Source organism: Magnolia sinica, chromosome 9, assembly GCF_029962835.1.
Source record: "Magnolia sinica isolate HGM2019 chromosome 9, MsV1, whole genome shotgun sequence".
Lineage (NCBI taxonomy): Eukaryota > Viridiplantae > Streptophyta > Magnoliopsida > Magnoliales > Magnoliaceae > Magnolia > Magnolia sinica.
In genome coordinates, this window is record NC_080581.1 from 67,025,376 (window position 1) to 67,041,898 (window position 16,523).

General features: G+C 38.3%; 1 protein-coding gene across 1 annotated transcript in view; it reads right to left on the reverse strand.

Annotated features, from left to right (window-relative positions):
- The window catches only part of LOC131255579 (uncharacterized), a 34,258-nt gene extending 18,861 nt beyond the window's left edge, over positions 1–15,397 (reverse strand). Inside the window, exons 1-5 of the mRNA XM_058256329.1 lie at positions 15,206–15,397; positions 2,333–2,608; positions 1,783–1,889; positions 1,470–1,602; positions 1,094–1,288 (exon numbers count right to left, since the gene is read on the reverse strand). Of these exons, the coding sequence (XP_058112312.1) occupies positions 1,094–1,288; positions 1,470–1,602; positions 1,783–1,889; positions 2,333–2,602 (705 nt within the window). The 5' untranslated portion in view covers positions 2,603–2,608; positions 15,206–15,397. The remainder of the gene's footprint in view (positions 1–1,093; positions 1,289–1,469; positions 1,603–1,782; positions 1,890–2,332; positions 2,609–15,205) is intronic.
- Positions 15,398–16,523: the final 1,126 nt, after the last annotated feature.

A 16,523-nucleotide genomic window follows, 5' to 3' on the forward strand; every position in this document is an offset into this window, starting at 1 on the left:
AAATTCTGCGTTTTCCTACTCTCTAAGTTGTGAAGCCTAATTGGGTGCGAAGCCCTCCCTTCATCGAAGGGTTAACTACCGTGGTGCGAAACCACATCTATCCCGATTCGCCCCTATCCATTGTCATCTCTACTACTCATCTTCTACCATCCCTTCTTCTCATCTCACCCCATCATCTACACTTCGAATCAATCATCTATTGCAGCAAATCTCCTCCCCACAGCAGAATTTCAGAATCTGGCCCTACAGGAGGGCTAAACAGTCAGCGGAGCACCACGCACAAACCGTACATCGGATCGAGCTGAGATTTTGAGATTTTGGAGTCCATCACTGGCCGATCAAGGCCAAGGTGGCCTTTTTCTGAATAGTGGGTCCCACACACGTGCAGCCGAGATCACACACACGTGCGTCTGGGCCATTGTTGTTGTCCACGCGTGCGGTACTTCTCTGGTTCGTCTCTCTTCTCTCTTTCACTCTGCTTTCACCCAAAATCCCTAAACCTAATCCTAAATTACTCAAATCTCTTACCCTAGGGTTCCCCGAATTGGAATTTCTAAATCCCTTGGATTAAGGACTGATTACTATGCATGTGTGGATGATTATTTCTTATCTTTGAGTATCGTTTGGTTCATAATTTTTATTGATCCAGCCCTATCATGTCTAGGTCTGGACCTGCATAGATTCCCCTTAATTGAATGTTTGGATTTTCATGTGAGATATGGAATTCGTGTAATTGTTTCTGAACTAACGTGATCTTAAGCCTAAAATCTTGCATATCATATTTAATTTTTATGTCCTGCATCAATTATATATAGTAGAGATAATTAAGAAAATAAGGATCTTTCACACAACTTAAATCAGCTCACTATACAAAATTGTACTGAAAGATAATAACTACCCCCAAAAAAAGTCTGCAACTAAGAAAGATACTGTGCTAGGTTGATGTTCTCAAGTTCTAACAGGTTGAAATACAAGTACAGTAACTATGGTTTTCTCCATATCCAAAAAGGAATCAAAGGTGTGGATCAAGTAAGACAGGAAATAAAACACACAAATGAAACTAAATAGCAAAAGGGACTGGTGTTCATCTTACAAGTCGTAGTACACTTCGACAAAAACACATAGATGCCTTTGCTCGTATTCGAGGATTCTTGTGCTTAAGATATGGTTGCAACTTTGGCAATAACAGAAACGGGGAGACACAAGTGGTCATTGTTATCAAAGCTCTCTCCGCAGCCTCACATACAAAGCGCTTATCTTGTGAAGACTTGAGAAGAAGCTGTACAAGCTGAACACAAAAAATAAGCCTCTTAACCAGCATACTTCATTATAAAGCAAAAATCCATCCATTGAACCATCATAAAATAGGAAAAGTGACATAATAGAAATAGTATATCAGAACAACATGAGCAGCTATACAAAAGAATATGATTACCAAAAATGGCATTATAGAATCAAGAAGAACTTACAAGAGGGTCAACTGAATCAATAATATCATCTCTATAGACGCTGAAAATGTCTGCAGATGTCATAATTGCAGTTTTACAGACAGCACTTCTTGGATTCTTCAAGGATTTTACTATGAGTGAGATCACATTCCCCCTATTGTTCACATATAAGAGCAAAGAAACAAAGAGGTATGAAAGAGATCAGATTAAAATGTAACTGCCTCGTTAAAATAAAATTCATATGCATCTGAAAGCTCTCAATCAAAAACTTAACTCCTGATAGCTCTACCGAGGATTTGGGGAAATAATCGTGGGTCAGAAATTGCATACTCACAAAATTTCAAGCATGGTTTCCTTGTGAAAAATTGATAGCTGCCGAACAAGATTAAGGGCCTCACAGACCAAAACCCAATCCTTGGACTCTAGTCTTGCTAACAAAGTCTGCAAGCAATAGGAGAGAAATATTAAACAAGGTTTCTCCCTTTTTAAATTATCAGCATGAAAAAAGTATTCCAAACAACTGGAAATCTAAGGGTCTGTTTGGATAAGGATCTGCATAATCAGGATTAAGTCTAGTTCCAATTATGGTGCACACCATGACCTCCATGTCATTTGCCATGCTAAACTGGTGCTTTACTCCACAGAAATGCAATCAGTGGCATTTCAAATTTCGTTCTAAAACTGTAATTGCATTTATGCAAATGAGAGACTAAAGTGCCAATTTAGGGTGGCAAATCTGAAGTGGAGGGCGTGGGCCCTACCAAAAACGGGATTAGGCTTAATCCTGATTTAGTAGGATCCCCTACTCAAACAGACCCAAGTATAATTTAGAAATTTGAGCCAAGAAGCAAAATGACATCATTAAGGGAAGGAGTAACACATACATTGACACTCGATCCCACATCTTCAATATCATTCAGGTTCTCAGATTCTATGTACTCTACTTCTGCAGTTCCCACCTCTACACCAGTACTCACAACTTCAATTTCATTTGGAGTAGAGACCAATGAAGCAGGATTTTCAGTCTGCCATTTAGTATGGTTTTCATTGGAGTTCTCAACATAAGCCTTTATAAAGCTCCCTTTACTAGAACTTTCATTTTTCTTCTCAGATCCTGGAAGTGTGTTGAGAACTCTGAGAGCTTTTCCCGACATCCCTTTCTAGGAGTGAAACAGACAGCACAGGTAGATTGATAGGTGAGTATGTAGATTGATTGATACCTTTGTGCTTGAACAGAACAATAGCTTAAAAGGAACATGATTCATCAAAATTAAAGTTACACGATTCTCATCAAGAGAGATTACTATTCTGGGCATATATAAATATCTTCTTGCCAATAAAGCATAACTCCACGTAAAAATTTTGACTGCATGATAATAAATTATTGCTCTCAATATTGAAGAAACTGATGGTACATTTTTATTTTTATTTTTTTACACACGCACGCCGTGGGATTTCACCACTGATGGGTACTCGAACCCTTGACCCGGTGTTGAAACTCCTAGGAGTCTACCACCCGAGTAAGAGTAAGGACCCTTCTGTGATGGTTTAACCCTTCCTCCAATCATCAGCACCATCTAATAAGCCTTATCCAAACTAAGTGTGGTCAGTTGCACGAATCCTATTCTGTCATTCCGCTCTATTAAGTACCTATCCAGTTAAGCCATAGGCCTCTGTTAGCTGAGGACAATATGCTCAGTTAAAACTCCAGACTAGTGGAATTTAACCCCTTATCTGATATTTCCCAAAATACTCTATTCCGTTTCAATTCATTGAATCTCAATCAAATCCTGATCCTCAAAATAGGCCTAAGTCTAGTTTAGAGTTAGTTTCTAAGATTCCTCTGTGGTTGAAATAGAGAAATAAGTGGAAAAAAAAAAAAAAAAACAGAGAATTTATGACAAAAAATACAGAACAGCCCTTTGTAGCCATATCAGCACTGATATGGCCTATATTGGCCAATACGGCCCTTTTTTTTCCAGTGACCGGTTCACTAATGTAATATATTGGCTAGGGTGACCATACACTCATATCATAACCGTTAAAAACAAACAGAGAGAGAGAGAGAGAGAGAGAGAGAGAGAGAGAGAGAGAGAGAAACAATGTCTCAACGTGATGATCCTTCCTCAAGCTAAGGTCATGTACAATAGCACGATGAAATGATCCACAAGCAAAGTCTTAAATTGAAATCACACGCAGCCTATGATACATATCCTAGCTTTGGTACCTTAGCAAATTTTGGGATGAGTAAGTGACAATGGGAAGACCAATTAACAGTACACCAACGAGGTTAATGAACAGGTGCGCCGTAAGCTTCAAGAGAGCAATGCAACCTTTAAACGGGATTTTTTTATTTTATTTTTTTGTTTGAAAGGTGAGAATATTATTAAGAAGAAACGAAATGCACGAAACAAAAGAAAAACTAAAAGAAACGCAAGACGAGGCTAAAAACAACCCAAACAAAAGCTGTACCCTGACAGCACCCCCAACCCAAAAAAAAATAATAATAATAAATAAAGCTAGTCAAGACGAGGCTAAATGCAAACTTTAAACACGAAAGACAAGGCTAAATGCAACCTTTAAACAGGATGTTGATGCTCATCGACATTTAAAGGTGTATAAGGTGGGAGGCCTAGTCAATCTCATCAGCAACGTGAGCACTTCCATACAGTTGCACGAAGCATGAGGCGAAGCAGCAACAAATTTGGGTGTGGGAGTAAGGAAGTGTCTGTTACAAAACATTAATGAGTATGATCAGTTGGGAAGCAAGAGCAGGAGCTTGATTCTGAATTGTGATTCGAAGCGGGAGCAAAACCTCGATAGAAGGATCATGCAACTCAGCGCTTCTAATTAAGGGCATATGACAAGCTAAGATTCAATAAGAACAGGTTGGAAGTGTTGAGAAATTTGAGGATGCTAATATTTGACAGATATTCCCGCAGATCTGCAGCTATTTTTTATATTTAATGTATCCAACCTCCACAAGTATATCACTGAAGAGTGAAGAGCTATCCAAATCAAATTAACAAAGGCAGGTGTTGATCAATCAACTACCAACAGGGCTGAAAGAACAAATAAACGATACTGTAGATATTCGCATGGATCTGCAGCTATCGCCGATATTTAACGTTTCCAGCCTCCACAAGTACATCATGGTGTTGCGATATCCAATTGAAATTAACAAAGCTGAAAAGAAAAGAAAAGAAAAAAGAAAAAAGAAAAAAAAAAGGTAGTTCATTGTAGAACATGCAAGGTATTCCATAACGGTAACAGTGGCCATAACGGCCACTACTGTTACCTTTATAATACGAGTTGTAATGACCATTATGGTCTCTTCCTTCTATTGGGAAAAAAAAAAAAACCAAAAAACTTGCATCAGCCCCGTCATTGACCATAAAAGGGTTGTCACGGCCTTTACCTAGGGGGGGGGCTTTACCGGTCATTTTTCCATGCCTTTACAGCCCCGTAACATGTAACGGTCACCACCATTATCTTTATGTTACGGCCATTACACCACACCATGAGAACATGGAAAGCTAGTAGAATGCAGAGTTAATTTATATAAATGTGAACAGGCAGCCCCAAATGACTAGGTCCACTGTTTGACCCTACGTTTGTGCATCAAAATGGATCAAGCTGGACCAGTCCAAAGCTTGTCCATGCCCATGTCCAATCCAAGGACAAGGATCCAGACCCAAATCTAAACAAAACAATCATTGGATCAAGCCTGAGCCCAAATCCAACTCAAATTCAGTATGAATCTAGCCCATACACAACACAGATATGTGTCGTAGTAAATACTAATACAAAAATAACAGTAAGAAAATAGTAATGATCATAGAACCGAAGTTCTATAATGGAGATTTATGGAGAATAAGGAGGAAATGAAGAAAATATGAAAAAGAAGTATATCTCTTCAAGGGGATTGGTCATCCAAAGCCTGTTGCCAGATTTTTGTTGCTTCTTCCAAACCATAGGCATCGACAATTTATTAAGGGAAAAAACAAACAAAATAGGAAAAATGGGGGGGAAATGGCAATGAATACGTGATAGGCCCTAGATTGCATGCTCTTAACATTACCCTCCCTTAATTTCAACCTTGTCCTCAAGCTTTACAAGCAATGAACTCTAGAAATTTCTCTTGCAGAGATCGAAAAGATTCCCTAGTAGCATCCTCAATTGGCAGATTATCCCACTATACAAGAACCTCAGTTACCACCCAATTATATTGCTTAACGAATCATCGATCCAGTGGATAGCATGCAGCTGAATTTTAATTCACCATTTGAAGAAATGTCAGACAAATTGGCTTTGAGTGATAACATGATCACCCAATTTCTTTTCGAGGCATGAAACAGGGAAGACTAGGTGCATCTTTGATCCATGGTTGGAAGCAAAAGGTCCCATTCGCTCAATCACTTTATAAGGCCCATGAAAACACAGAGAGAGTTTCATTAAAGCGTGAACACTAATGGATGCTTGCCTATAGGGCTTTAGGCACAAGAATACCCAATCACCCACTTGAAAGTCCTGCTCAGTCCAGCATTTATCTACTCGCTGCCTCATCCCGGCCAGAGTACCTTGTAGATAGATGATTATTAAGAAGTTGCACAACACAATCTCTATTGAGTAAATCGCATTCAACTTGATGCACCTCTAAAGAACCATGAGAATAGGAGGTGATGAGAGGTTGGCACCCATCCACGACCTCAAATGACATTCTTTTAGTAGCCAAATGATAAATGGTGTTATACCACCATTCTGCCCATGAAAGCCAACGAACCCACTCTTTTGGCTGAGCACTTGAGAAGCAACACATTATTTTTCTAGCATCAGTTATCCACCTCAGTTTGACTGTCAATCTGAGGGTGTTATGCTGGGCTCATGTTCAACTAGGGCCCTGAAGCAGCAAAAGTTCCTTCCAAATTTGGCTAGTGAATATGGCATCTCAATCACTAACAATGGACACTAGCATTCCATGCAACTTGAAAGTGTTATCACTGAAGAGCTTAGCAATGGTTGATGTAGTATATAGATGGGATAGGGAACAAAAATGGGCATACTTTGTAGGCGATCTATGACCACAAATATTGCATTTTCTCCTTTTAATGGAGGTAATCCATCCACAAAACTATAGAGATATTGGACCATATCTACGTTGGGATAGGATAGGCAATTGCTAAGGGAGACCCAAACTTGCCATGGTCTCACCCTTGTTTCTCTAACAGAATTCAAATTCTGCTACAAACCGCTTGATTTCCTCTATTCATCCTCTTCCAATATAAGGCGCATGTCATACGCTTATATGTGCGAAGGATTCCTGAATGACCAGCTGAGCGAGATGCATGAAGCTCGCGAAGTATATTTCACATTTGAGTAAAGTTAGCCTTAGCCACCAGTACAACTCTTCCTTTGTACTTGAGGTCCAATGTTCCCATGAATAATGTAGAACAACATTTCAATCTTATAGCAACCTTTGAATAAGGCTCTTTGTTGTTGGATCATTGACCCATTCCTTGCGTATGCCATCAAGGTCGTTGTACAAGGACATGGATATGGTTGTAAGAGCTGCATTTTCTAGCATTCATGATAGTGCATCAGTCACCACATATCTGTCCCCTTCTAAAAGGGGATTTCATAGTCACATCCCAGAAACTTAGAGATCCATTTATGCCTCTCTATAGACAAAATTCTTTACTCCATGATTTATTCTAGGCTCTTATGATCAGTCCTTATTCCAAAATGACGACCAATAAGATAAGGCCTCCATTTTGTAACTGTGGACAATTACCAACATCTCCTTGTCATATACTGACATATCTTGGTGTTTTTGTGACAGTGCATTGCTTGCGAAGGCCAAGGGTCAGCCTTCCTGCATTAACACCCCATGAATGCCAACATTGAATGTCACATTCTATATGAACAACTTATGGAGCCAAGCAAGCAAGAGCTACCACGCTCAACATTGTTGTCTTGAGATTCATGAATGCTATGTCTACATCCAGACTCCATTTAAGGGCTTCCTTCGTAGTAGTGACAATAAGGGAGAATTAATTTTGCCATAGTCCCACACAAACTTCCAGTAATAGCCTATCAGTCAAGAAAATGCCACAATGCCTTAATTATTTTTTGTGTAGGCCATTCAACCATAGTCTTATTTTTTTTATGGATCAACAACAACTCCATCTTTAGAGATGGAATGGCCAACGTACTCCACTTCAGTTTGCCCAAAGCTGCTCTTGGATTCTTTCACAAACAAGCAATGCTCTCGCAGGAGTAAGAGAAATCCATAAATGATGCAAATGATCTGGCAAAGAAGAACTAAATATAAAGATGTCATCAGAATACTAAAATAAACTTGCGGAGATGTGGTGGAAAAATATCGTTATCAAACTCTAGAATGTTGACAGGGCGTTGATTAAACCAAAAGTCATCACCAAAAATTCATAGTGGCCGTCATGGGTTCTAAAGGTAGACTTAGGAATATCAACTTCATAAACACGAATCAGGTGGTATCCCAAGCAAATCTAGCTTGTAGAAAATATTGAGCACTTTTCAAATGGAACATTTTCGATTAAGGAGGTCATTAGGGAGATCAAACATTATGTTTTGCGTTGGGCTTCTTTTGTTAAGGCAGTCAATCTTGCCAATCTCTCTGTTTTTGAGTTATAGAGTTGGGTTGTATACTTTCACCTTTTTTTTGCATGCTTCTAATTCTCTCAAAAAAAAAAAAAAAAACTAATTAATTAATTAAAATTAAAATTAAAATTAAAAATTAAAAAAAATTAAAAAAATTCAAGTAGTTCATCAACAACAGGGATCAGGTATGTCCTTGACAGTTTTTGGTTTAATGCTCAATAATTCACACTCATTCGCCAGCTTCCATCTTTTTTTTATAAACTAAGAGAACCATAAAGGAATGCAGGTTAACATTGGGTCAAATAATTCATATTCTAAATATTTCGCTATCTTCTCAATTTTGACCTTCTGAATGTACCGATAACGATAAGGTCTAACATCTGCAGGCTTGCTTCCTAAGAAAGGTATCCGATGGTGATGACTCATGAGAGTACCGAGGTGGAAGTCCTTTGGGTTCATTAAAGACATCAAAGAATTCCTCGACAAACATATTAATTTCAGTAGATTCAGCAGAAGAGAGTTCCAGTTTCTCCATCCTTCTTAATGTACCAAGAAACTCCTTGTTCCTTCTATACCAACCATTCCATAAAATGATATATGATTGTGGTTACATTACCTCCACCCCTACCCTTTACGGTTACCTGTTTTCCATTCATCGAGAAACTCATAATGGGCTTTGAAAAATTACAAGTGGGTCCTCAAGCCAAAATCACAACCATCTAGGAGTAGAAAAACATGTCGGTGGTTAGTTCATGATCTTGGATAAAATTTTATATATATATATATATATATATATATATATGCATTTTCCTGTGCCAGTTAAGGAACTACCATCTACTACCTTGAATTTGAATTCATCCGTACGAATTTGAATTCATCCGTACATTCCACTAGGCAAGCGAGCCACTCGTCTAAGTTCGAAGCCATGAAGTTGTGAGTAATACACTAATCAATCAAAATCGTGAAAGGTTGAAGGTTGATGTAGCCTTTAACTTGCATGGTTCAAAGGATGGAATAACCTACTAATGCCTAAGCAAAAATTGATATGATATCATCATTAATTTCAAGGCTGGTGTTTGTATCCGTTACTTCATGAACATGATCATCAAGATCATTATCCACTTCCTCTAACTTGCCAGGTGATTCCTCAACAGGTTCAATGAGAAATAGTTTTGTTTCCTTACATCGATGGCCCATCTACCACTTCACAACAATGCCAGCAACGCCCTAGAGCTGATCGTTCATTCGTTTCCTCCCGTCTGAGTAGTGTGACTAGTAGACGCTAATTGGCCTTGATAGGAAGACCCCTTTTTAGAACGCTCGCTTGGTCAATTTGTTTATGCCCTAAAGGTTTGGCGACTATCTTCGACAACCCACTCTTCTTGTAATCGGGCAATATTATTTGCCTGATTAGAAGAAGAGAGCCATAAAGGAGTGCAGGTTAACATTGGGTCAAATAATTCATATTCTAAACATTTCACTATCTTCTCAATTTTGACCTTCTGAATGTACCGATAACGATAAGGTCTAACATCTGCAGGCTTGCTTCCTGAGAGAGGTATCCGATGGTCATGACTCATGAGAGTACTAAGGTAGAAGTCTTTTGGGTTCATCAAAAACATCAAAGAATTCCTCGAGAAACATATTAATATCAGTAGATTCAGCAGAAGAGAGTTCTAGTTTCTCCATCCTTCTTAATGTACCAAGAAACTTCTTGTTCCTTCTATACCAACCATTCCATAAAATGATATCTAACTGTGGTTACATTACCTCCACCCCTACCTTTACAGTTACATGTTTTCCATTCATCGAGAAACTCATAATGGGCTTTGAAAAATTATGAGTGGTATCTCCCAGAGTGCACAACCATTGGGTCCTCAAGGCAAAATCACAACCATCTAGAAGCAGTAAAACAGGTCGGTGGTTAGTTCATGATCTTGAATAGAATTTTTTTTATATTAATGCATTTTCCTGTGCTAGTTAAGGATCACCCATCTGCCACCTTGAATTTGAATTCATCTATATGTTCCACTAGGCAAGCGGGCCACTTCGCCAAGTTTGAAGCCATGAAGTTGTGAGTACCTACTACCCAAATCAATCAAAATCGTGACAGGTTGTAGGTTGATGTAGCATTTAACTTGTGTGGTTCAGAGGGTGGAATAACCTACTAATGCATAAGCAAAAATTGACATGATATCATCATCAATTTCAAGCTGGTGTTTGTATCCGCAACTTCATGAACATGATCATCAAGATCATTATCCACTTCCTCCGACTCGTTAGTTGATTCCTCAACAGGTTCAATGAGAAATAGTTTCTTTTTCCTTGCATTGATGGCACCTTCTACCAATTTTCACAACAATGCCAGCAAAGCCCTGAAGCTGATCGTTCATTCATTCATTTACTCCCGTCTGAGTCGTGTAACCAGTAGACGCTAATTGGCCTTGTTAGCATAGGAAGACCCCTCTTTAGAACGCTCGCTTGGTCAATTTATTTATGCCCTAAAGGTTTGGCGACTATCTTCAGCGACCCACTCTTCTTGTAATCGGACGAATAAAATTGTTACCATCATAGTGAAGGACTTAGATATCTTGACTTCACGTTGGATGTTGGGGTGTGGTCATTGGTGTCAAATGCATTTACATATGTAGATAGGATCACATATGCCATCATGGCATATGGGATCGCATATGTTATGTATGCAATCGCATACAGCATATGCTATGCGATTGCTAATGGTATATGGGATCGCATATGTGATGTATGCAATTGCATACAGCATATGCTATGCGATTGCTAATGGCATATGGGATCGCATATGTGATGGCCCTTCTACCAATTTTCACAACAATGCCAACAAAGCCCTGGAGCTGATCGTTCATTCATTTCCTCCCGTCTGAGTCGTGTAACTAGTAGACGCTAATTGGCCTTGTTAGCATACGAAGACCCCTCTTTAGAATGCTCGCTTGGTCAATTTATTTATGCCCTAAAGGTTTGGCGACTATCTTCAGCGACCCACTCTTCTTGTAATCGGACGAATAATATTGTTACCATCATAGTGAAGGACTTAGATATCTTGACTTCACGTTGGATGTTGGGGTGTGGTCATTGGTGTCAAATGCATTTACATATGCAAATAGGATCACATATGCCATCATGACATATGGGATCGCATATGTTATGTATGCAATCGCATACAGCATATGCTATGCGATTGCTGATGATATATGGGATCGCATATGTGATGTATGCAATTGCATATAGCATATGCTATGCGATTGCTGATGGCATATGGGATCGCATATGTGATGGCCCTTCTCCCAATTTTCACAACAATGCCAGCAAAGCCCTGGAGCTGATCGTTCATTCATTTCCTCCCGTCTGAGTCGTGTAACTAGTAGATGCTAATTGGCCTTGTTAGCATAGGAAGACCCCTCTTTAGAACGCTCGCTTGGTCAATTTATTTATGCCCTAAAGGTTTGGCAACTATCTTCAGCGACCCACTCTTCTTGTAATCGGACAGATAATATTGTTACCGTCATAGTGAAGGACTTAGATATCTTAACTTCACGTTGGATGTTGGGGTGTGATCATTGGTGTCAAATGCATTTACATATCCACATAGGATCACACATGCCATCATGGCATATGGGATCGCATATGTGATGTATGCAATTGCATACAGCATATGCTATGCAATTGTTGATGGCATATGGGATCGCATATGTGATGTATGCAATTGCATACAGCATATGCTATGCAATTGCTGATGGCATATGGGATCGCATATGTGATGTATGCCATACAGCATATGCTATGCGATTGTTGATGGCACACGGAATCGCATATGTGATGTATGCAATTGCATGCAGCATATGCTATGCAATTGCTAATGGCATATGGGATCGCTTATGTGATGTATGCAATCGCGTACAGCATATGCTATGCGATTGCTAATGGCATATGTGATGTATGCAATCGCATACAGCATATGCTATGTGATTGCATAATGTCCCAACGGTCAGAAATATGACCATTGGGACTTTTTTTGCAAAAAAAAAAAAAAAAAAAGCTCCCTCTTTTACTCCTTTTTCTCTTCTTACTTACTTTCTCTTTCAAGTTTGATTTTTTTTAAGACTGGAGAGCTCTAATTCATTCTCTCATTTTCTCTCCCTTATATTCTCTTTTTCTCTCATTCTTTTACATTCTCTCATTCATTTTCTCTTTCTTTTACATTCTCTCATTCGTTTTCTCTCTTACATTACATTACTTTCTCTCATTCATTTTCTCTCTTACATTACTTTCTTACTCACCTTCTCTTTCGTGTAGCTTGTAGTAATGTTAAACACCATTACTACAAGCTACAACCTACAAGTGTACAAACAAACTATAAGTTATAACTTACAGCTTACAACTACAAATAAAGTGTAGTAAAAGACTACAAGTACAACACAAGTTCAAGATTCAAAAAGACTAGAACTCTCTCTTCTCTTTCACTCTCTCCCTCTTACAAGTGTAAGTTATTCTATTTCTACTCTCTCTCTATCTAGTCTCTACAAGTGTAAGTGTGTAACTCTCTCTCTCTCTCTCTCTCTCTCTCTCTCTCTCTCTCTCTCTCTCTCTCTCTCGACTCTCTAGTCTTTATCTTTACAAGTGCTTTATCTTTACAAGTGCCCAAGAATTATGTGTTCTTCTTCCCGATCTTCTTCTTTGAAGCCTAAGTCAAATGACCCAGGTTGGAAGTATGGACACTATCATAGTGCTACCGAAAAAACTCATATAGTGTGTAAGCTATGTGGTTTTGTAAGTGTCAACGGCATTGCACTGCACAAACAACACCTTGCACATACACCGGAATCAAATACAAGAGCATATTCAAATATTACTCCAAAAATCTAAAAGAAAATTAGTGTACATGGACGAACAATCAAGAAGAAAACACAATAGTGCCGTACTTCGAGATGAGTTCATGGAACAAGAAGCATGTGAGAATATAGATATGGCTTTGATACTCTAGGACAGAAGTTGTTTGTTGGATTTTGGAAAGTTCTCCATGCAAATTTTCATAACCGAATGGGCCAAAATGAACTGAACCATCAACCCATCAATAAACTTCTCCCAAGTTGGAACTCGTAGGTTGACTCGAACCAATCATACCACTGGATAGCGTCACCAATGTTCCTTAGACATGGTCATAGGTCCGGAATCTAACAAAGACATGAAGTACCACATAACATATGAAATGAATTTACCCACATGACTAGAAGCATACTAGGACAATGTGATTTGTGGAAAACACATTCAAAACAAACTAAGTTGTCAACATCTGCCGGGAATGAATGCTGAAAATTGAGTGTGCTAGTTATATATGCTAAGACTGTAAATCATGCTCAAATTCCAATCAACATAACGACATGATACATAATTGCATAAAATAAAATTAGTTACATCACAAAATTAACAGATCATTGTGCATCATATTGCTTAAATTTCATGGATGATTAACAGGTCATCATGCCTGAATTCAGCCAAAATAACCACAGAATACACTCAATCAGATCTTTAAAAAATAAATAAATAAATTACACGAAATGTGAGCACTTGGCGAAATATCTAATTATCTGCTTTCTCTTACATCGATAAGGGAAAGCAAACTGAAAGATGTTAACCGCATAACAATCTGTAACAATATAAAGTAAATCCCTGTTTGGTAGACAGTAGACACCTAAAATGAGTTCATCTCATTTTTTTTCAATAAGGATCTATTTGACATCTTGATCTCAAATACATAATTACTGTTAACTCAAACTCATTGTTAGAGATCACAATCGCTATGCATGATTAACAGATCATCATGCCTGAATTCAGCCGAAATAACCACAGAATACACTCAATCAGATCTTAACAAAACTACACGAAATGTGAGCACTTAGCGAAATATCCAATTACTTGCTTTCTCTTACATTAAAAAGGGAAAACAAACTGAAACTTGTTAATCACATAATAAGCTGTAACAATATAAAGTAAATCCCTGTTTGGTAGACACCTAAAATGAGTTCATCTTATTTTCTATCAGGAAGTATCTATTTGACATCTTGATCTCTAATACACAGTTACTGTTAACTCAAACTCGTTATCAGAGATCAAGATCTTTAATACATAATTACTGTTAACTGAAATGAGATGAACTCATTTTTAGGCGCCTGCCAAACAAGGCCTAAATTCTTGGATTTTTCCAAAGGATAGAGTTTCTCCAGTGTACACATTAATAGCAATTTCAATCTCGGTACACATGGCATTCTACCACAAGATCCAGACCATTCACCTATTGGGTCAAACCATGGATTAAGAAAATGCACGAAGTTGGCCGCAGCGACTAATTTTTACAGCTTTTGACAATACGATTTCAAGATTAGATTAGAGGAAAAAAAATTAAAAAGAAAAAGGAAAAGAAAAAAATGCTCAATGGTTAATGACTAGAACTCCTCGAACCAGCAACTAGGGTCATACAATTACGATAAGGCCCAACAGATGAATGGTCCAAATCCCATACGTGTGCCCCACATCTACCAAGGTGATCTTGCTTGATAAGTAACTTAGATTTGTTTAAGAAAGAGACGAAGAATACTAAAGAATCCTCTAATTTACTGGATTTTTTTTCCAATTTCCGAAATTTTGCAGAAATGCAAATTATCTCATCGCCGAATTTTCCCCAAATCCAAATTAATAACTAGTGATGTCAATCATGAACTACATTATTTTAAAAAAAAAAAAAAAAAGCAAATGAACTAAAATTACAATAAGTAGAAACGATGACAATATTTTTTTTAAAAATGCATAAAAAAGATGAAGATGTAATTACAATAGAATACAGATTAGCAGAAGAAAAGAAAATTAGAGATCTGGTAAAACCCTACAAAAGACAGAGGTAAGATGATTTCTAGTCAGAAAAAATCAAGATCGTAGCATTTCGTTGCATTTGGTTGTAAAACAGATCCAATCTCCGATTGCAACAACAAGGATAAAAAGGATTCTGCCATTTTCATCAATGGATTTGAAGTTCTGGAAACAGTGAAAGAAATAACTGTAGAGAAGTCAAAGAAGACGAGAAGACCTACCACAGAGAAAGGGAGAGACAGAGAGAGATGAAAATGGCGGAATCGAAATGCAGATAGAGAGACTGAAATCGTCTGAGAAACTTCAAGAAGTTAAAAGAGAGAAGAGAGAGATAGCGAGAGAGAGAGAGAGAGACAGAGAGCGAGGGAGAGTAATTGTCTTGTAACCGGCGAGAGAGGCGCAGTTATGTTTGCGTCGAGGAAGAGAGATGATATGGCTACTCGCGCCATCTGAATCCTACGCTCCTTCTACAGTACTGTTTGGGAGCGGATTAGGTGCGGCTCAGGTCTCACCCAACACCGTACGTCCCTCAAATGTGGGGCCCACATTATTATTTTTAGTATATCCAAACCGTCCATATGTTTTTATAGTTTATTTTATAGTATGGTAGCAAAAATGAAGAACATTAAAATCTCATGTGTAACACACTACCGGAAGGTGAATGAACATTAAAAACTTCTAATGGACTACAAAAGTTTTTAATCAAGCTGATATTTGTTCTTTTTTTCCTTTATCCAGGTCTACTTGATCTTATCAACGGGTTGGATGGAAAATCAACATTAAGGTGTGCCCCAAGAAGTTTTTAATGGTGGGCATTTCATCGCCATTTTTTTATAAAGTGTGGTCCACCTGAAACTTGTATTTAATTCAGTTTTGGTTTCATACACTAAAATGATTTATCAAAACGGATGGACAACATGGATATAGTACACATACATCAAGGTGGGCCCTACATTGAGAGAAACACTGTGTTGGGTGGTCCGGGGCCGCACCTAATCTGCTCCCGTCCTACTCGCCAATTGCAAGAGATTTTTTTTGTGGGGCATACGTGAAATCTTACTCAAATTCAAACCGTCCAATGGTGGGATCCACCTTAGCTGGTCTGATAATCAAAATCTTATTTGTTAAAATACGATTCTAAAGTCCCTTTTCTGTACACTTTGTTGAATTGGACCGTTGCTACTTACTTTTTTTAAGAGTTGATTAGCTGTCCACTGATCAATTTTCGTCATTCTTTCTTCGTGATTTTTTGTTTTTAATCCATCTATAGTGGGTCCTACACTTTTGGCGGTTCGGATTTGAGTTTCATTCCACGTGTACGTAGTTGAGACTGATGTGTATCTTGTAGCTACCACGCACTCGTGTGCACTATATCTGAGCCACAGTTGCCATGTGGAGGGTATTGAAGAGATCGGGATCGTTCATCTTGTGGGAGACAATAAATACCTTCCGTGATACAGAAATCATCAGTGAAGAACAAGCGTGTGAGCAAAGATGGAGGATTGAAAGAAACCAGCCAACGGTCAAGATTCAATGTAT